Source organism: Zootermopsis nevadensis, unplaced genomic scaffold, assembly GCF_977971745.1.
Source record: "Zootermopsis nevadensis isolate Lab colony 2312 unplaced genomic scaffold, Znev_1.0 Znev_ptg000002l, whole genome shotgun sequence".
Classification (NCBI taxonomy): Eukaryota; Metazoa; Arthropoda; class Insecta; order Blattodea; family Termopsidae; genus Zootermopsis; species Zootermopsis nevadensis.
The window spans coordinates 12,806,746-12,828,714 of record NW_028259134.1 but is presented as its reverse complement, the minus strand read 5'-3'; the positions used below and the strand labels follow the sequence as shown (position 1 = coordinate 12,828,714).

Below are 21,969 nucleotides of genomic sequence, written 5' to 3'. Positions count from 1 at the left end.
CAGACCCCAAAATATTTTCTGTTCATACAATGTTCCGCTCGCTTCCTTGAACAGATCTCGGAACAAATATTTGTCATAAACGGCGAAACCTGAATCCTATCATCGAAAAAATATATGTTTAAAACTTGAAGCATAGGCGTTCTTGGTGTTTCCTCGGTGTCCCATACAAATTCTGGGATAGTAGATTAAAACAGGCCACATAACGAAACATATAACAAATCGTCTTCCTGTTACGTCATCTTAGGGACAAAGATTTCCTCCATTTCACAACCTTAAATTGAATTTATCTGAACTAGACTCAAGAAGACAACGGGTTAAGAAAGGAAGGTAGGAAATTTCCGAGAGCTAGAGCTAAAATTGACTTGCGGTTTTTGGACCAGTAGACTGCGGGACTCGTAGGTGTCTGGTGCAAGATTCAAAGCCGCTAAATGAGGAGGAGGGGCGTGTGTCATCAGCAACACGAAGAAAACACTTGAGACGGAAAACACAAGTGGTAGGCGACTAATAATAGGGCTGATGTGCACGGCTTGTCCCAGGGAAACAATTAATTGCTGGTTGCTGAACAAAGTAAAGCACTTTGACAGTATCTGACCCCATCAAATACAATGTATTGTCGGTAAATTCTATAGCCTACAGGTTTCCAATCAAACTGACACTTTAGTCTCTATTACAAATCCAAACGAACATGGAGTTTCAGACAGCTGGGCCAAGAGAGACATCATATATACACAATCTATTTTATTTTAACATATCTTGCCATCTGAACGAATGAACATCACTACTGCCAATATGAGACATGTTCAGTGAGGAGGTGGACTCGAAGCTTACTACAATACATACAAATTAATACTGTTTCATAAAGTCAAAGTCGAAGTCTCGTCTAGTGTTAGACTACAAAAGTGGTTTTTACAAACTCCTTCCTTCCATAGAAAATGTTCTTTTGGTTTTAAGGATTTTCATAAAAATTGTTAACTCCCATACACCGGCATATATTTATATATTTAATAGAGCTCAACACATAGTCACAACACTCGAGTCACAAATGCATAAAACTGGAGAAAACTGCACTAAAAGACAAACTATGAAGATATTAAATATTCCCGTCCATACTAAACAAAACGTTGTAAAATAAGCAAAATAATGGAAAACTAAACAAAAGCCGGAGAACTGTGTTCAGGAAATAATAATTAATAGGAAGTCTAAAGTTATAATAAATACTTTAATTATTAAAAGTTGATGTGAGGGTTTAGCCTCTCTTTTTACTGTCAACTGTTCGCTACCTATGAATTGTGGTCCAAAACTCAGCGCTCCCTTCCCTAACGGGAACACTTCACATGTTAAGAACAGCCGGTGACTAAGGATAAGAAAGGGGGCGGTCGTGGACTTCTGAAGATCGGCAAACTACAAAATTAACAAAACCATCAGAAACCTCAGTCATGATAGGCGGTAACCAGACGAGATTCCAACCACATTGTTCTAGAATACAAGTCTAAAGCTTCACTATACCAAATTGTTCGGCAGGATGGAGCCAATAGTTACCCCTTATAAAGGAACAAGACACTATAGTCTCGTCATGAAAACGCATTTTTCAAGGTCACAGCAAAATGGTATAACGTTGCAATACGAACAGCGGAGCACAGGTGAGTGAAGACAGCTCAGAATTCGTTAAGCTAGCAACGCTGTACTGGTGACTTAAGGCAGTGCGAAAAGTGGGGGGGGGGGGGGGGGGGGGGGGAGACCTTCGGTGGCCTTGCAGCATGCAATTTGGTGACATATGATGAAGCCGCGACATCCACTGAACAAAAGATTCGAGGACACTGACTTATGAGTTGAAATGAATCTGTATTTTTAAATGGTACAGGATTTAAAATGTATTCTACGAAGAAACTGGACAAGAAAATGTAAGTTGGAGTAAGATTTAATTACTTTATTAATAATTCTAGTCCCGATTAACTTTAAGAAGTCTCTAGATGTGAATCTGTATGTGACCCAGTTCGAAAGTCATTATCAGTCGGATGCCACAGCCAATATTAGACCAATGCAAAGTTAAAACAACAGAGCATCACACGTAAAGTTGGCAGGGAGCTAGCAGGGATGCTACCCACCTAACTGGCGATCTGTCCGGCAGAGAACCAATTCTGCTGAATGTCGGACGAGACTTGGCGACGCCACTCCGACATCTATAGTCAGGCAGAAACATTTGTTAAGCCGCCTGCGTTCCTCAAACTCATGAAACACACAGAATTCCTCAATTAACGGCTCTTGGAACGAATGCAAGCAGCTGTATTTGAAGCGCGAGTCACCAGTCGTCCGTACATACTTGCATCTTACAGCGAAAAGGACGAAACGAGATGACACTTAACAACCTTGTATGTACTATGTATTTTTCCAGCAGTATAGTCTGACATATATTTATGATGAATCCTGTCTGAATCTCGAACAACGTGCAATAATTCTTAATAATTTTTGTTCTGGTTTGACTCAGGGGCTTTAAACTAATACCTAGACACTACGACTTCTGTCAATTCTATCAGAGTTCATCATTTAAAATCTTCTTATCTTATTCGACGTCAGTTTAAAGCACAATTTAACCAACCAATATACGTTCTAAGCATTTGTATCTTCTTTTAAAAAGCAGGGTAATGTAGGGGTAACCCGCTTTATTTGTACTCTGAATTTCAAACCGATTACCACATATGCGAGCTTTCCATGGTTTTCCTTATCATCTCCATATAAACACTAGGATAACACCTCAAAATGGATCATGACTGACTCATACCTACTCAACATTTATAACCATTTTCTCATAACATTAGACTCTACAGTTAAAACAAGGTCTTTATAGATCCTAAGAAATCTATCTAGTGTGGACCTAATCCTATAAGAACATGTACTGATAAACTTCAACATGCAAAACTTTTCTAGAAATCGGAATGGGACATTTTCCAACTCATCGTCCCAGTTTTCTTCTATCTAACCTGTAATCATTTTGTTGCGGCATTAGGTCAGCATCTAATGAAACATTTAAAGCAGCGTTATTATCCAGAGGTATGAACGTTGTTCCACTGTTCAAACCACATAAAATTTAACAAAACATGACAATTACAGCGGTATTAACAACTGAAGTTTTGTAAAACAAATAATGACTTGAAATCAATAGTTTGAAAGATAACAAACAACGTCTTTACAATGGATTGAGTTGTATGGAGAAGTCAGTTTTAAAGTAAATACCAGCTATACTTTTAAGTTGAAGAAATAGTTTCGCTTACTGTCAACGGCATTTTTTTCTGTCCCAGACAAAGATATGAATAAACAATGCGGGCCGCGACAATGATCAGGTTGTCGACCCCTGGTCTAACCTTCAATAGACTATTTCGTTTTATTTAAAACGTGGTTAACTCTACAAAGTCAATCACCCCGAAATGAAAGAACCAAGTAACTTATTTGCACGGAATTGCTACGAAAACCGCGATATGCTTATGACAGCTTCACTGGCCTGCGGCTACAGTCATGTAATTACATAATGTCATGAATATTAATAAGGTTAGAAAAACATACTTATTACAGTGTCCACACAGGCGTGCTTCACAAGTCACTGTATTTGAAATAAACAGAGATCTTATTTTTCCCGATAAGATCTGTGGAGCACATGAACACTGTTATCTTTTTCGAATTTCAGGAAGCTTAGAAGTCCAAGCTATCGTCATGTTTGTACGTGAAACACGCAGATTTTTCATGAAAACTTCGTAGCCCTACTTAGAACCTCTCATTACAATCACACATCACGACTCTAATCAAAACTAGGTTAAAATCACATTCGGTTATCGTCATTGTTATCTTATCGATACAAACACTGATATAACGTAAATAATAATGCAACAAACCATCAGACCCACTAGAAAATCAGTCGTCAAACAATACTTTACCCTGCTTTCCCCACAAATAGTCCTCTTTTGGATTACTAGGCTCTGTCAAAGACAAGGAATTATATGACTTCATATCAGAGATTGCAAGACGATTATGAATGATTGATGGACTGGAAAGAATATGAAAGGTAAAAAGTAACGACCAGTAAGATACTATGCCGGTACTTATTTGTAGGGGCCTGAAGAAAACTACTCCACATCTCAGTAATGACTGTTACTTTTCTGGCAGATTAGTACACGGGCCTCCAGAGTACAAAAGCCTTTGTCGGTTCCAGGATGTAAGTTTAAGGGACATATCACGTGCGTGATCTTTTTACCAAGTTCCACAAAGACACGTTCAGCCCGAGAGCTGCCTACAGACTGACTGACACTGTCACATGAAACATGTGGTATCTAAAACGTACAGGAAACGTTCCCTGGAAAAGGAGAAATGTATTAATTCTATTCAAATTTGATTTCGGACCGAGATGCTTGTAAAGAGGATTGGATCCAGGATGACACTGAACGTAGAAGTTGATTGGTTAATATTCTTTTGTTTTCGGGAGGTTGCGGGTTCAAGTATTGGCCTAGGGACAGGCTATGACGACACGTTTTCTTGATTTTTCTCAGTCCATCCATGAAAATCCCTGGACTGAACCTTGAGTTAGACTACGATTACTTCCGTCAAAAACGTTATCAATTCGTCATTATTCACTAATCATCCCAGATTTCTATGCTAAATACCTGAGCTCATCATAGGGTCGTTAAATAACCCATAATTACAAAAACAAACAAAACTGAAAATAAGTATTCCACGGAGAATATTGAAATCCCCCTCTCATGATGTGTTAAATCTACAAACTTCTACACATGTAAATTAATAATAAATCATAACAAATATTACAGTTATTCTCCAGTCAGGTTGACTGTGACAAAGAATTTCGTTGTTACCTTCACATGCGTTTACAGCGGTTAGCTTTGAAACAATCTGCTTCTACCTCCCAACAGCATATTTGTGTGTGCAATAAATGACCACCAACGTCAATAAAAATGCAACATCGCAAATGACGGATTTGAAAAATACCTAAGATCTAAAATTGAGCATAATTTCTATTTCTCTTATTACATCTACACATTAATCTATTTTTGGAGGTGAGTCTTCTGTAGCATGTACGTTTAACCTCTTAGATCATACATAAGTTGGCGGTCTGCACGCAACAAACACGGAATTATGTTCTTGTCGTTCAGTCATAAAACTAAAGGACGCAACATGACACAGATTTTCTGTTATTTACCGCCATCGTGGCTCATAGGGATCGTTTTATGCATTAAAATGTTATAAATCAACGAAGCAGCGATGGACTTTGAGCCCTCGAACAGGTGATCCTTTCAAACACAAACACACATAATTTGTCTGGGTTACATGTTTGGATATCCACTGTAGTCCTATTTAAATATGGGACAATTCTCGTAAATTTCATGATACTAAGAGCTGCAAAGTCTTAAATTCTTGAAAAAATTTTGTTAGCATCGGTGAAGGGAATGGAGATGCTATTAACACCACGAACAAAAATTGTTTTTGCGCACTGATGTTTCCAGAAAACGATCTACAAATCAGATATAAAAATATACACCAACAGTTCTGACGTATGATTTTAAAAGGAGCCTAAATCTGTTTTCAGCTCAGAGTGGCGTCTTTTGATAGATAACAGACACCGAGCCCTGTCTGCTGAACAGCTTGGCGTGTGAGTGGCCGAGAAGTCTCATCACTCCTCGGCATGTGGTTTGTCTGCTGTTCTGGAGCCTGTAGTCACTTAAGATGGGATCAAAGAATAACCACGTAGATGCACTACTTCGTCATGTGTTTGGTTACGAGATGAGTAAGCGGAATTCGACGGAGGCACCACACTTCCGAGATATTTGATGTAGCTGAAAACTTGATTAAACTTCCTTCCTGGAAGAAAAGTTCATCTTTACCGTCTTCAACTTCGTATTCATCATCACCACCACAATCTTTATTTATTATAATAATTATTAACCGCCAGTAGTCATATACTTTCGTCTCTTTCCCGCATCAAGGTGCGATATCCCAGAGCTGATTCAATACGGTATTTCCAATTCAGTGTTCCTGGTTTTTGCTTCTATTTTAAAAAAAATTAATCACTATAGCTTTATCACATCTACATTCTTAACTAAGAATTCCTTATCACAAATAAAATAGCATTCATTTTAACGAAAGGTTGTTTTAAGGAATGAAGTCCGATAAGTAGAGCTAATTCCCTCGAACATAATCGGTGGCCTTGAGAGCTGCCGAATGTCAGCCAAACACAAAGCGTGTCTGCTTATTGCGTGAACTTTGCACAAAAGTAACAACTCGAATGCACAGCAGGGAAGTCACGTGTCCACTTGTTTGTCTACATAAATGTTAAACACATTTTCGAGAAATATGACATCGGTTGTCTTTTCAGAAGGTACTCAATTTCGTTTTTGTTTGCGATCGGTTCATTATAAATCACACTTTACCCGAAGCTCATATACAACGTTATAAATTTTCTCAAAACGGATAACCATTAAAATATTATCAAAATATATAAATATAGATACAATTAATAACTATACATGATCTTTTATACAACGTGGGCCTATTTTTAATAAAATACAAGAAAAATAATTTAAGACTCCATGTGGCGTGACATCTTCAGTAGGACTGAGTTTGCAGCACTGGGTCTAAATCTGCAAAAATGAGATTGTATCCGAAATAAATTAATATTCGGGCCAGTGATATATGAAAAGTCTCGAGCAACGCATTCGAAAATCACGTATACTCCAATAATATACCCTACATATACTGATATAACGCTATTATTTAGCTACTGTTGTCTTCTGGGTAATGGTCCCATGCAAACTGTACAGAAACCAAAATTTCGGAAGAACAAACCGCCATTTTCAGGTTTAAAGATTTAATTTACCTACAAGTCCACACGGCGTTGCAACCCAGATGATCATCAACATCTCCACAGCTGTGAGGATCTCAAATCCCATACACTACGTTATCTATCTGTTTCGCCGAGACATAGCGGCAACTTCTCCGACAGGAATGTTATAGGAAAAGTCTAACAGTAGTCTACAGGCGTAAATCCAACCTTTCATCCCGTATATCATATCACTTACTGCACTTTAAAAGCCGAGTGATTTTATACCATGATAACGTGTATTGCCGAGAATGAGTTAAACGCAGATTTATCAGGTCTCTGTTTGTTACGTAACCAGAACGTTGTCATAAAAATACTGTACGCATTCTGACTTCATCCTGAGATAGTTCAAATTATCTCACATATAATTTGTACCTCTAAGATTAATGTTAATACCATTCTTACGCCCCACGTCTCAGTATTTTACTGTTATTATAAAGAGGATTTTCCTCTTTTTTGTCTTATTCCTTCTATATCTGCCTCTAGATCTTTTAATGTGTTCAGGATATGAGGATGGACGAGCTTCAGGTGGTGAGGGGGCAAGAAGCACAAACAATCCCTCCCAGAATCTAATCCCAGCCTTTCAGTCACTTTGCCTTCCATACATGAACGAACCTATTATCGCTGTTATAATTTAAGATAATTCGCAACAAATTACAAACATTGTAACTGTACGCTTATAACACACCGTGTGTTGATAAAAGTGCAAATTTAATAAACGTAACTAGGAAACAAATCTGCTGAAGAAACTAATTAACATGTGAACCTATTTGCCTAGAAATTATAATAAATTGTAATTATTTGTTTATAACATGGCATTCGGCGAATTTATTATAAATAGTGAGTGTGCTCAAGGCATTTAAATGCTAAGGCTCCCTGACATAGTCCAAACACTGAAGTTTAAAGGGCGATTTAGCTCGTACACATCTTGCAGCAACATCGTTTTTTCCCCAGAATAACTTGTAAGAAGTAACTAACTAGATGGCTTAAGGAAACCGAAGGTTCATCACCGAATTAACCAAAGCCCTCCTCCGGACCCTGTCCTGGGCCAACAAAATCCAGTCTCTTTCAACTCCTATCTCCCATAGATCCCGTGTGACGTTATCCTCCCATCTACTTCTAGGTCTCTCCAGCGGTCTCTTCCCTTCAGGTTTCCCAACCAATACCCGGTGCACACCTCTTGTCATATCCATGTGTGCTACATGCCCCGCCCTTTGCGGTCCATTTTAAATACCACTACGGTTATCTGCTGATCTATTTAAATTCCACTATGCTGCATACATTCAACTAATATATTGAACTGTTTTGATCTTCTTTTTAACTTGCATAAAACGGAAGACACTTTGCTAAATATGGTGAACATATGTTCTGAGAGTTTCATGGTTCCTTTTGTTTGAATACTGACCGTGTGAAATATTTGTCGCTAGTGGATGCGTAATAAGTGTTGCCTTTCTCCTTCCTGTTGTACGGTAGGGAATAGAGCAATCCAAGTCAGTAAATATGCCTTTGGCGTCGTCTAAACATCTCTTATTGAATGATGATATACGATGTATAAGCATTGGATTTCATATTCTCAGGGCCATGCTTCTTTTGCGTTGATTGTTTTCGAAAGATCAAGTTCAGTGAAACAATGCGAAGTGTAAAGGATGAAGTCACTACCCATAATGAATGCTTGATAAGAAGACGAAAGAATATGCACATGTCAGTGGTAGATTGCTCTATGCGCCAAAAATAATTAAAAAAATATAATTTCCTACTGGGAAGACGGGATATTTGTTTTATAACTTTATCAGATATAAAATACTTCTATTCTAAGTAAATATGGCAGCTACACACACTATGATATTCCTTCACTATGTGATGTATGGCAAAACACTTAGTGTGGAGTCCTGGCTTCCTTCGACACGTGTCAGAATAAAACGACTTCTATGTCCTGCCTCCTTTTACTATTACAAGGTTCACAAAGTATTACCAGGAAAACTACGGGAAAATTAGTGCAAAGAAGAAGGCTTGAATGATATGCTGACACTGTTTGCCAGGCTCAGTTTGACTCCAGATCATGTAAAAAATTCTTAACATACGTGGCGAACTCAGTCCGACATCGGACCGGAACTCGGGTCTGACTCAGTCCGACAGAGACCGCAAAGGGATAAATTTTAACTATTTGTGTCTGCGGCATGTCTTTAAATATAGCAAGAAGGTACATGAGAGAAACGAGATAAAGTGGAGAAGAAAACACAAGAAAAGGAGAAGAATGGTGAGGAATTACGATAAGAAGGAAATCATTCCCCATTCAACGTAAATGGGCTTTAAAAGTACTGTGGTGACAAAAACTTAACTACACTTCACACGCTCAAAAACACTTCCTAACCTTTTAATTCCTGCGCTTTATTGCGATGCAGTTACTTGCAGTAAAGCATTGTGGTAAGTGCTGAAACCATCGGTCCTCACAACAGAAGGAGGAAGCCGCTGATAGTGCTCGAGGCTCATAAACAGTGTTAACAGAAACCACGATTCGGTCCCGTTGCTGCTTGCTTGCCGCTATGCCACGTTTTTGCTATTACTCATGGACAGAAAACAGCTTTTATTATCCAGTTCTTTCCGGGGTTTTTGTGGTTCTAATATCAATTGCATGACTCATATCCTACGCACAATCCCTGAGCCTGGCTGCATGATCAATGCATCACACAGTACAAGGTTAAGCAATCTCTGCCAAGTTGTTTTAGAACGCATAACAATTTGCACGAATAAAAAACTCCCTCTTTACACACATCCGAAAAATTTTGCCATGCATTACATTCACATTTCCAGTAATTTCAAGTAAAATACGTAACAGATTGGACATGAGGGAACATAATACACGGTCGATGATGATGTTAATGATCCGGGTACTGGCGCAGTGTAGGTGCCAACGTTTCGGAGAAAGATACTGTATCTATCTTCCGGGCTGAAGTAAGTCAGTCAGTTTCTCCGAAACGCTGTCATTACCGAAAAGTCTACACGGAGCCAAAAGCCACAAGATCATAAATATCATAAAACACAGAATGTTTTGGAAAAATTTGGTGGGGAAAAAGGATGCATTATATTTGGATAAATATAGCAACATAATAGGGAATATAACATTCCCAATTATCTTGCCTCTTGATATTAAATTGTACTTACAGCTGAGAAAATGTTAAGTAAACCATGAACCAAGTGATCCAAAATGTTTATATATTATATTATACTATATTATTCTGTTTCTCTACATACATTAATAGATTGCATTCATTTGACTTCGTCGTCTACTTAATTTAAGAACCATTTTATTATCAACGTCTATAAATTACTTACTTGCTGGATACTATTTATTTTTATTGATGTATTAGACTTACGCTATTTCAAATTGTTTGATTTATACATTTCCCTTTTAGTTTGTTACTGGAATTAGTTACATAAAATTTCTATCTGTACTGGGTAAAGAGTGCTTCATACCGAAGCAGCAGGCACAAGAATAACTTACGTGCCGATGACGATTTCATTGGAGCACAGCCAAAGACGGGCGTACTTACCTGCAAGAAGAAATAAAAACAAAATTTTATCTAGTTCGTCGACTGTGTTGGGACTGGTCAAGCAGGCCTTCGTAAATAGAGAATTTGGTGTATGAATATCCAAAGTTCATCTTCATGTGTCTTGTGTAATATCATAAATTGACCCCTCATTTCACATTCCTCTCAGCGCTTTTTGTGAAAACATTTTACATTCTTTTCTTAATGGAAACTCTCACATTTCATATCATTATAAACAACTCTTACATGTCGTATAGCCTAACAAGTTACGACTCAGCCGCAGTTAAATTTTGTTTTAAGCAGAAGCACTTGAAGCCTGAGACCCATCTAAAAAATATTTCATAATTCAGTTTTTGGCTCACAGAAAACAACGCACCTCAAATGTAAGAATGAAGAGGTTAATTTTATTTAAGTAAATATTCACTGTGTATTCTGATAATATAAAACCAATAAGTACACTGTACGCAAATGAAGAGTTGATAATCTTAAAGTATGTGGTACATATAGGTACCACTGTACATTAAATGGTTAAAATACATCCTCGCCCCATATTAATACATGACCACATCCCCAGTCAAAATAATATTTAGGTGTCGATTTTAAATTTATAATTATGAAAGATTAAATTATTACGCCCTGCATACACTTACCATACTAAGTTGCCAACTAACTAACTCCACTAAGCAGTGCACTTCTTCATAAACTGGTAGTCGCTCGACACGTTAAATATTTCCCACGTTTTAGGAAACCCAGATTATCGTAATAACCTGCCACAAGTCCCTATTTCGTATGAAACGTGCCCGCTCCTTGCACTCCGACAATATTTATTTATAGGATTTGAGACTTTCGCGGCGAGTACAATCAATAAAATCTTCTCGGGCAGTCAGCCGCGTTAACTGATGACCGTAGTAAACCGACGTTTCGGGAACCATCTCTGTCCCTATATTCAGGGTTCTGATGTGACTGGATCCTCGGAAGTCGCATCAGAACCCTGAATATGGGGACAGAGTTGGTTCCCGAAACGTCGGTTTACTACGGTAATCAGTTAACGCGGCTGACTGCCCGAGAAGATCTTATTCAACATTTATTTAAATTAATTTTAATCTCCATCTACGCGTAGGTCCTCCAAGTGGTCTCATTCCTTCAGGCTCTCCAACCGAAATTGTGTACGTCTATCATAACTTTCCTCATGATGCTACAAGCCATTTAACCTCATAATCAACATATCACTTATATTTGTCTTGAAAACCTGCCAAATGAATGTTCCTGTTCATTTAAGTTTGAACCGCGGGCAAGATGAAAACTGTTGTGAACCTGGGGTTTCTTGGATCTGAAGCGAAACTTTGCCACGTGGACGTGCTTTGTTTAAAACGGATTCTACGTGAAGAACATCCGGATTTATATTTGGAAGCTGACCTCCATAGTTAAGACCCTCTTAGAGACGCTCTTCACTCACACCGATCCGTGGCAAAGTTTCTTGGCTCCAGCTACGCACGCCAGTCTACTCGGTTCGTGTGGATCTTGTTCCAAAGTTCTCGGATCGGATCCACTATGCCACAATGAGAAACCTATTACATTCCATTTCACAACCTTCCCCACACGACTAGAATTATTCTATCAAGAAGAAACACAAGAAACTGGGATTTAATTGTAAGTGCTTGACGTAAGAAAAACTATGAGTACGCTCATAGATCGTCACCAGAATGAATGAATGAGAAATTACAATACAGACCAAAGATAATTACTGATACTTAGAAAATATGTCCGAGATAAAACGACTATATCAAAACAAAATTTCTCTCACGAACAAGTTAAGAGTATATTAAATCTAGGAAGTGCATACTATCATTCAGAATGTTAAGAACTGTCCAAAAACTAAATTTCAGTTGTTGCTATGTATGGACGTCAAATTTGGTCTCTCGTCCTAACAAAATAACAGATTAAGGGTTCTCGAACAAAGTAATAAGAAGAATATTTTAATCTAAGAGGGAGGAAATAAATATAGGATGCCTGATGAGGAGCTTCAGAATTTCTAAATTTTGGTAAGAACATCTGAACAGAAAAGACAGTTTGGGAGACCCAGGCTCAGATGGTTATAAAGTCGGATCTTGAGAAAATATTGTGGGAAGGTTTGGATTGGATATATATGGCTAAGGTTAGAATCCGATGTCGGGAAATTGCCAAGAACCTTGAAGACTAAGAAATTGAAGTGCTCCAACCACTGTTAATGAATACGGTCTTTATCAGACGACACGTAAGGATACTCATTAATGACGATGACAGTAAAACTACTTAAGTACTCTGCGATATATTATTCCCACTTTAATATACTTTTTACGAATTTTAGCTCACCTTTGATTATATTTCAAAACAGGTTTTAAATAGTTCTGGTATTGCTGTTATTGAATGTGTGCATCGGTTATAACTCGCCATACGATATTGTTGACAAGTACATCCATAAAAGTAGAGCCAATTTTGCTTGCTGGCCCCAGATGACGTAAACCACGTAAGGATACTAACGATGGTACATGGGCCAGAACGAGTCTTTAATGAACAAGCAACGTTGCGTGTACAAAAGGAGGTTAGTGATGCATATGTGAACATTTTGTGAATTTGACGAATTTGACCATCCGAGCGATTATTCCCTTTTGAAGGCCAGCTTCACGCCTTTACTCAGAGATTTTTCACTGCGCATACTACCCTTTATTAATACAGTCAGCTCGTTAATTAGTTTTTTGTTAGGTTATTTGTGGTTTTGATTCAGTAGTTAGCTAGCCAGTTCGTTACTTCAAGCCTTTGTGCCTACGGGATGACCCCAGAATGTGGCAGACAAGCGACAACTGTGAAGATTTTCTCTTTGTGCTTTCGATGTTTCGGTGTTTCTAAATTTAAGTCGTTGTCTGCACCACCGCATGTGTCACAGCGGATGTTCAACGTTGCCTGACGACCTTGAATCAACTGTTTCAGAGCAAAACCATTGGATTTGATTAGAATCTGATTCATGCACAATAAAGTCGAACGAAAAATTAGTCCTTTCCAGCAAACAAGAAAATATACTGGCAAGCTAATTTTCGATTTTATTTCGATCCATTCCGAATAAATCCAAAACTCAAATAACACTTGTTCAACCACAAAACAAATAAAGTTTTAAACATAATTTAAATACTTTGTTCTTAAATCTCACATATTACTTCGGTCGGGAAAATATATCAGATCATATAACATGTGGTCTTCAGAATATAACTAGATACCTCCAGTGAACGAGCATAATTAAATTTAAATGCAATCATATTCTATGATAAAGTGTTAATGGGAGTTGCCCCTGACAGCTTACTCTACAGAAAAGTTACTACACGTCATATAACGACCACAAAGTCAATTACTCTCTATCCACTTAAGCCAAACCACTTGAATTATTCCAACAAGATATCAGATGTATGTATATATATCATCTCACGCCAACAAGTTGTAATTTACATGTAACACAGGTTAGGAAAATATCCTACCGAATGAATAATAAAACATATTTTCAGACTTTTATGATTTAACATTCAAATAGTCAATAAATTAACGAACATGAAATTACAATAGACGACTCGAGAATAGTGATAATAGGAAGCTTCTGAAAGGTTTCCATGGAGTTAAGCGTGTTTGTTCATACTCGTCCAGCGAATGACGTAAATCCTGTAAACTAACAATAAGTTGGAACACGGTGTTGATGCAAACATCTGTAGAAACCAGAGTCCGTAACAACCAGAGACGCGGATTATGACAGGAAACTCTGGTTCTAGAAACTAAAAGAAGAGGAGAGGAAATAAGGTGAATAAAGAAGGAAATTAACAACAAATAAGGAAATGTACTCCTGACGTAATTCTGATTCGTTCGCCAGATTTTGACTTCTGACCTTTCGCTAAGGCAGCCATAGAAACGACGGTAGTCTGTAGATCCCACACAGTCACTTCGGCGATTAGAAAGTCATGTAGGACTTCATGTGAAGTCACCGTTATTGCTGCTCTATTTGAATTAAAATCGGAATGTGCAAACTACCGTCAAGTTTCAAGACAATACACTTAGTCGTTCGAGAGTAATTTCCTGTTCAAAGATGGAGTAATTTTAATGGACGCTTCGCAGGAATACGAACACGCCTAGTACAAAAGGAGAAAAAGGATTATAGAAAGAAGGAATGAATGAGAAGAGGAGAAAATGCAGGAAGAAACGAAAAGTAATCAGTGATATTCAGCACCAGATGAAGACACTTTTCTCTGTAAGGTTAACAGCACTGATAAAATACAACAAAAATACTATATGGAAAGTAAAGAACGCCAAAGCACTAAAAGCAGCGTTAATGATGTATCGACGGCCCTTAACAGGCATCACAAGACTTGATTATAATAAAATAAACATTAGAGAAAAGAAAATGTTCACAGTATCATCTTTAACAGTGGTATTCAACCTGGGGTACGCGAAGACATCATAGGGGGTACGTGAAATTTTAAAAATATATATTTTATGATAAACACTGAATAATCAGTAATGTAATTTGTTTAATTTATTTCAGATGTAGATTATATACTATGTATAACTTGAATTATACAAAAACAACTTTGGGGGTACAAAGTTAAAGAGAAATTATATCTGGGGGTACGCGAACAAAAAAGGTTGAATACCACTGATCTATAAATACGAGAAACATAATAGCATCTTGCTAAACGCATACCGAATGAAGACAAACATAATACCAACATTGGCACTGGAATTTAAACCAGCGATACGAAAAGATCCTGAGCTTCATCTAGAGAATTCAGGAAGAGAAAATTACGATTAAAATCATGACGTTAATGAAAAATGGTTAATTCGTAGGCCTTATATGAAGAGTGCACTGGGGCTTAACATATCCGATGCGGTTTAAAAAATACACTACATGTATTACTTAGTCGAAAGAATTAATGAAGTAAAATTACCTAATTATAATCGAAGTTTCACGGCCTACCTAGGACCTAAAGAAATATTTAAGCAGCAGTATGTCCATGGTAATATAAAACAAAATACGCATAAAAAGACATCTTAATGATGGAAACGTTGCCTATACAAGAAATAGAAGTTGTTATTAATACGACTGGGCCACTCCCTAGTCAATTAAACTCAATCGCAAGTTTGTATTTGTTATAACTTGCTCTATACGAAAGTCAACATTTGAACTGATTTTTCATGTTGGCCTGGGCCTACGTGTGGCGCCTGTAGTGGGGTTGGAGGAGTCTGGAGTCAGCCTGCTTCAGTCGTCGTGAAGATGTTCCACATTTAATTTACTTTAAACAACGTTTATAAATGTTGCATTTTCAATGCGATTTAACCAGTATTACTGTTCAACACAAGAAGGGTTCATTCCCGTGAAGTTCGAGGGTCATACTATGCTAGTATAATAATTATAAACCAAATCGACAAGATTAAATCAATCAGTTCTATTATACTTACGTGATTTTTAAACATATACTTTTTTCAACGATTCTGTCCTCTAGTCTGGTGACGAAACATGAACATACACTTAATTCCCCTGCGTCTACTTCAGTAATTCCCTTTTTAGCATCTAATATAGCCAATGTTTTTCTATTTACAATATTTATGTTTTCACCGAAAAAATTAACATCAACAACATGGACCAGAATATGAAATGTCCCATCCAATAAAAATCGCGCATTTTCTTGGACCATCCTGATCCGACAGCAATGTTAAAAAGAAACGACGATTAAACATCTCTTTGTTTCAGGCCATTCTGGACATTAAACGCATCGGTCAAATGCTCACATGTACAGACTTTGCTACAGGATTCATTTAAACGTATTTTCATTAACGCAACTAGTTTCCCAGATATATATAACTCAACGAGAATAATGTATAATATTTCAGTTCTAACTGAATTACAGGCTTTCTTGAAGCCTATAGATAGTGTCCTATACGTCATAAAGTAGCAAGACGTGTAAGGTCGTGGTCTATTTGAAGTTATTCCAGCGATGGCGTATCAATAACATGTAATATCCATAAGCATCTTCAAGTCTAAACGAATACAAGTGTTGAAAATTATTGAGAAAGAGAGGAATATACCAAATCTCGTACGAGGAAGGAAACAAGATATAGCCCTACGAAATGCCGGGGCCTCAGGGTGTGGAGACAAATGGTACAGAGAGGAAGTTACAAAACACTATTGCCCTTATGCATAAAGTTTCAAGACGATAAACATTAGTTTAGAACGCAGTGAAACAAAGGTTTGACGAGACAATTGAAAATGAAAGAAATTACTGAATTATTACGAAGGAAACGGTTTTAAATTCTTCCTTAAAACACAGAACACTCCCTTTGGAAAGCGACAGGGGAAATTGGAGAAACACGAAAAGTGAAAGTACCTGCAGCAACAAACAGAAATGGCGATAGCAGAAGAGGAAAGTGACTGCACCATTATGTTCCAACTCTGTGTATTTCTTAACGGCACGTTTAGACTCCGCAATATCGAGAGGTTACACGGAAGGGACTGCTTGAATTAAAAGCTCGATTTGATAAAGACGTAGAATCAACCCAACATTCTTCTGCACTGAAGTATTAACATCACATTTGGAAACATGCCTGTGTCTGGATGTAACTTTGTACAAGCCATGTTTGTTGATGCAATGTTCTTACTGGACTTTGATTACTAATAAATGGATACCAAAATCAGAAACTACTGACAAATATTTACGTAAAGCATTGTTCAAACAGAGACAAAATACGTCCGTCTCGGACATTTGAGTCTTATGAGATTGTATAAAGTCGGTTACAGTGAGTGCATTGATGTCATTGTTTTAACAGTGCGTTGATCGGCGTCTTTGTTTCGTACGTTATTATTTAACAACTCTGCATCAATTGCAGAATTCGTGGGATGAAAGGACGATTACGTACTGTATATGATTTGAATTTATTCTTGGTTTATTTAACGATGTTTTCAACAGCTCAAAATCTTTAACGTCAAATAAAATTAATAAAAACTACGAATCTGAATATATGTGGAAGTAAGCGCTACTGGCATATTTAAGGGACTATAACAGTATTAGTCTGGAGGGACTGAGGGAAACCACAGATGTCTCAGTCAAGATAGACGATCACAGAGCTAAAATCTTAACTCAGATTTCCTGAATACGAAGCAGGAGTGCTAAGTACTCGACTTTAAAGTTCCGTTACGTAGTGGAATTTACGTAGGACTGACGAAAATCACGAAAAATCTTAAGCAGGATAACCAGCCTCCAGACAGAGAACTGGACCAGAAATGTCCGAATACCAAGTACTAAGCGATATCCTAGATTCTAAAGGACAGCCTTGCTGTATGAAGTTAAGTGTTACGCCTTTCTATCAAGATCGGTCCGAAGGTTAGAGCAAACACTAACATTTTATTTCATCTTTGATTTCGTATCATTCAGGAAAACGCTGCTTTTTAAGAGTTTACATATTCATTTACTATGTGAGCCTGAATAGTTAGTGTGCGCAGAGAAAACCTCGAGGGCTAGGAAGGGAAATTGACAACATCGTTAGTCCAGTTAATTCTAAAAGCATCAGCCAATTGCTCCAGCCGAAAGACGTGGATTAAATCCAGTATCGTCAGTCCTGGCTGATGTGGTTGTCCTGACACTAATGTTTACACTACGAAGGATGGAAGGCTGCTACTCAAATCACGTCAATCGCAACTTCCATTGCTGTTGGCAGAGAAGTGAGTCACTACGGAAATAAAGATATCTGTTGTCAGTTGTTCTTTGGGTTTGTGGTCTCTGCCTAATCGCTCTTCAGAACTTTACATGTGAAATTACGCCTTCAAAAAAAAAATTTATACTGACGTGACAATGGTTAATCCATTGTCTTACCAATTATGTTAGGTATTGCATTTTGAATGAAGCAGAGCCTGTTTATAAATGTCTTTTCCCAGATATTAGCATTCAGACGATTAAGCAACTATGTTGTTTCCTGTTGTTTAAAAGTTCGCGGAATTTGATGTCCCAATCAACGAGATCTTAGCTGAAGAGAGTTTGCAAATACGGTGATAAGGAAATTATCCTGTTGGGATCTAAGATACAACGTGGCGGGTTGAAGTAATGTACACAGGCCTAATGAGGAGCTTCATACTTTGTTGTCTTCGCCGAAATATTACCAGGGACATCAATACATATTGGAAGATCTAAGCATAGATGAGAGAATACTGAAATAGATGAAACACGCACAATAAGGATATAAACTCGACCCATATGTCTTAGGATGGAGTCCAATGGCGGGATTTTCTGATAATAACTGATCAATTTGCTTCTAGCCTGCTCTCCCTCAAAGTTTATACAAACCACGCATGGATAATATTGAGACAACATGTTTAAGCGAAACGTTGATATCTCCCTACGAGCCTACGAGGCATCACAATTCAGAAGAACATTGTCATTCTCACAGCCGTGAGAACCTTACATCTCACGTTTTTCCCAGTTACTTACTTACAAATAACTGTATTCCTTGTAAAACAACGAAATTCAAATGCTTCATTCTGAACCAAAATTAAATTTTGGTTCACGAATTTAGACGTAATTCTTGCGAGCTAAATTCAGGCCGAATCAGTCCAGAACTAAAATTTTCGACTGGCTGGCCAAACGCTGCATTCTTCGTCTTACATACTATCGGCACACAGACTGTTTCGTGTAATTTGGACAAACAGGAAAGATAATCACACAAATAGCATGCGGCCGTGAATGAACTGCCAGTTCTCTTATCAGTGCACTAGAAAGATGATATTACTATCTGCGGACTTTTGTCTTTCGTGACGATAACATACGAACAAACAGCGAATGGTCTGATGCACCTGTCGGTGTGGTCCCGAGTTCGTAAATAAACGTTCAAGGAGCAGCCTTGACTTCAGGACGAAGTGCCACGCATTCTTCGCCTATTGCTCGTCTTAGCTCACGCTCTATTTCAGAACACCAATGCTGCCAACACAATAATTCGAAAGATTCACGATTTGCGCAAGGTCGGGGAACAACTACGCACCTGAAACTGCGTCGGGTAAGTTCAGGGATAAAGTTCAAGTCCCAACAAAGATCATTACGAGTCGCCATTTTTAAGAACGTACCACATATAACTGGCTGCACTCCAGACTTACATCTGATTACAATTTCGGCGAGGTAGTGGTAATCTTAACCGAGAATTATCATAGTTTCCTCAATTTCGGCAAAATATCCTTTAATTGGCTGTCACCATCACAACTCCCCACCTCATTGGACTTCGAATGACCGTATGGAAAGTCTGTATTTGACTCCGTATTAACATATTCTTGTCAAATATGGCTTCTTTTAATAAATCTTTCCATTCGACCGCTGACAGGATTTTGTGAAAACTGTAATGTATCTTCGGATTCCGGGATATTTCTTCACTAGCAGAAGGACTCAACTCCATGGAGTCGGTTAAATCTTTACATTACAAAGTTGAAGAACCTCCCCCCCCCCCACACACACACACACAGCACGTTTCTATCTGAAAGTCTATTTTTCCTTTCAGAAAGCACCTAAAATTCCTGTAATTGCAATTTTAAGTAGTCACATTTCTTACAGGGCAGAAATGTATTTTTAAAGTTGGTATCTTTGCCATCATTTCAATAATTTAAATAGGCATATTCATTAATGACAGGCAATAACAACCTGTACTGAACTGAATTAGTACAAACATACTAAGGTTGCGGTTGGGTGCTTCGAATTCGTGACGTATCGGGTTCATATTCCGGCCTGATTGTCCTTACTGAGGTTCTACATATTCTTACCTCCACAACCGAGCATTAACGTTTACCTGAAAGTCTTCCCAACTTATAACCGACCTTCCATTCGACGTCACAGAATCTATGCAAGATGAGAACCAGCAGATAAATAAAGTAACAAACATAAAAGAACCGGAACTTGTTTTTTGCTTTGGTACGACTGATTCAATTCAATTGCATTCAACAACATAATTTCCTGAATAAATAAAACTTAATGTTTATGTATGCAGTGTCTTCAAATGCCTGTGTAACGTTTACATATTCATTAACATCATACGATTGATTATTCATGTCTTGAATACGACAGGAAAGTCTACTCTTCAAATCCTAGTGAGAGCTGTCTCGTTAACTCGCCCATGACGGACGTTTCGAGCAGGCAGGCAACAATTTCCGCCCTTCCGCACAAAGGCATCTTAATTTAGTTCCTTTTTTCCCCAATTAACAGAGTTCTCAAATACGAAATAAGAAACGAAACAAGTAAATTACGTCATGGAAATTGAAACCGAATGTTCAACACTAAATTTCGCTACCGGACACGAAACAGCCCCATAAATGTCTCAAGATCTGTCTTAATGTCATCCTCCCATCTACTTCTCGGTCTTCTAAGTGACTGTTTTTAACTTGTAAACGTTTCGAAATACAGAATGCTTTTCTGTAAAAAGTTGTTAGCTCTACGACCAAACCCAGTACTGGAGAACCAAATCTTGTTCAATATATTGGCAAATACCCTCAATATCTGGACAAACATGCTTGTGTTCACTGAAGAAATAGGGGGTTACAGCCAAACTTGGGTGGGGCTCGCAAAGTAAATGGCTGGAAAAAGAACAGATGCAATTCTAGAGGACAGAGAAGAAGCTGATCAGAAAAGTAGAAACAGGCAATATAAAATAAAGTGTAGCATGGAATTACAGAACAACTACACACGGACACAAGGCGAAGGGCCTTAAGTGAACAATGATTCAGCTTCTTGGCATCTGCATTATCTCGCAATGTTAAATCGGTCTGCCGTTAATTGCATTACAGGTTACCAGGCCGAGAACTACTGTTCGAAGAATTGAAATTCTGTGCTACAGACGTGCCACCTGGGGGTCAGATTTACAGGTTACGACACGTCTTCTCAGCATTTCCTAGACCTGAAGCCACATTCACCCCTGTTATCGATCTGCGTGTTGCATGGTTATAAATAAGGATAATTTAATTAAACGCCATTCAAATTCATTAAAATGCTACCAAATTATGACCACTATTGCAAACAGGTTCACATTTTTCTAAAGCATTTTCTTAAACAAAATTGTTCAGTCAGATACTTAAAACTACTTTTCTTTAAGTCCTATCCTGCACGAGACAGTCCGAATTCTACCACCAGATCCTATTTAAGCAATAGTGTCTTGGTCTTCAGGCTAATGCTTGAAACCAGGAGCTCACAGATACGTAGCAGGAATTTTAAACAGAAACATTTTATGGCACAGTTTTTCATAAACTGACAATTAATACAACGGATACAAAAAAAATAACATATGTACTTACGTGTGAACAGTACTGCATGATCGGTGTCAGCTGGCACTACACCGAACGTACTCCCGAACGAATGCAGGGCACTGTTACTTCTGACCGACTGCAGTAAATCGTAATTCTCAAGTTAAAGTTCACTCTATTATCTCTTCGACATAAGATACATCGCTTTTGTATCTGCCTTCTCCCGTTATACTCAGATCTGAAGAGCGTAAGAGAGTTACAACAGAGAA

The 21,969-nt window shown here is 37.9% G+C and overlaps 1 protein-coding gene across 5 annotated transcripts in view; it reads right to left on the bottom strand.

The window, feature by feature from the left end:
- Positions 1 to 21,969, bottom strand: part of LOC110832213 (uncharacterized) — a 119,054-nt gene that overhangs the window by 43,664 nt on the left and 53,421 nt on the right. Inside the window, exon 1 of one of the 5 annotated variants that reach the window (XM_087349739.1) lies at positions 21,752 to 21,887. The exons of the other annotated variants lie outside the window; for them this stretch is intronic. Coding sequence (XP_087205865.1) covers positions 21,752 to 21,769 — 18 coding nt within the window. The 5' untranslated portion in view covers positions 21,770 to 21,887. Of the gene's footprint in view, positions 1 to 21,751; positions 21,888 to 21,969 lie in introns of those variants that run through there. 5 annotated transcript variants of the gene reach the window in all.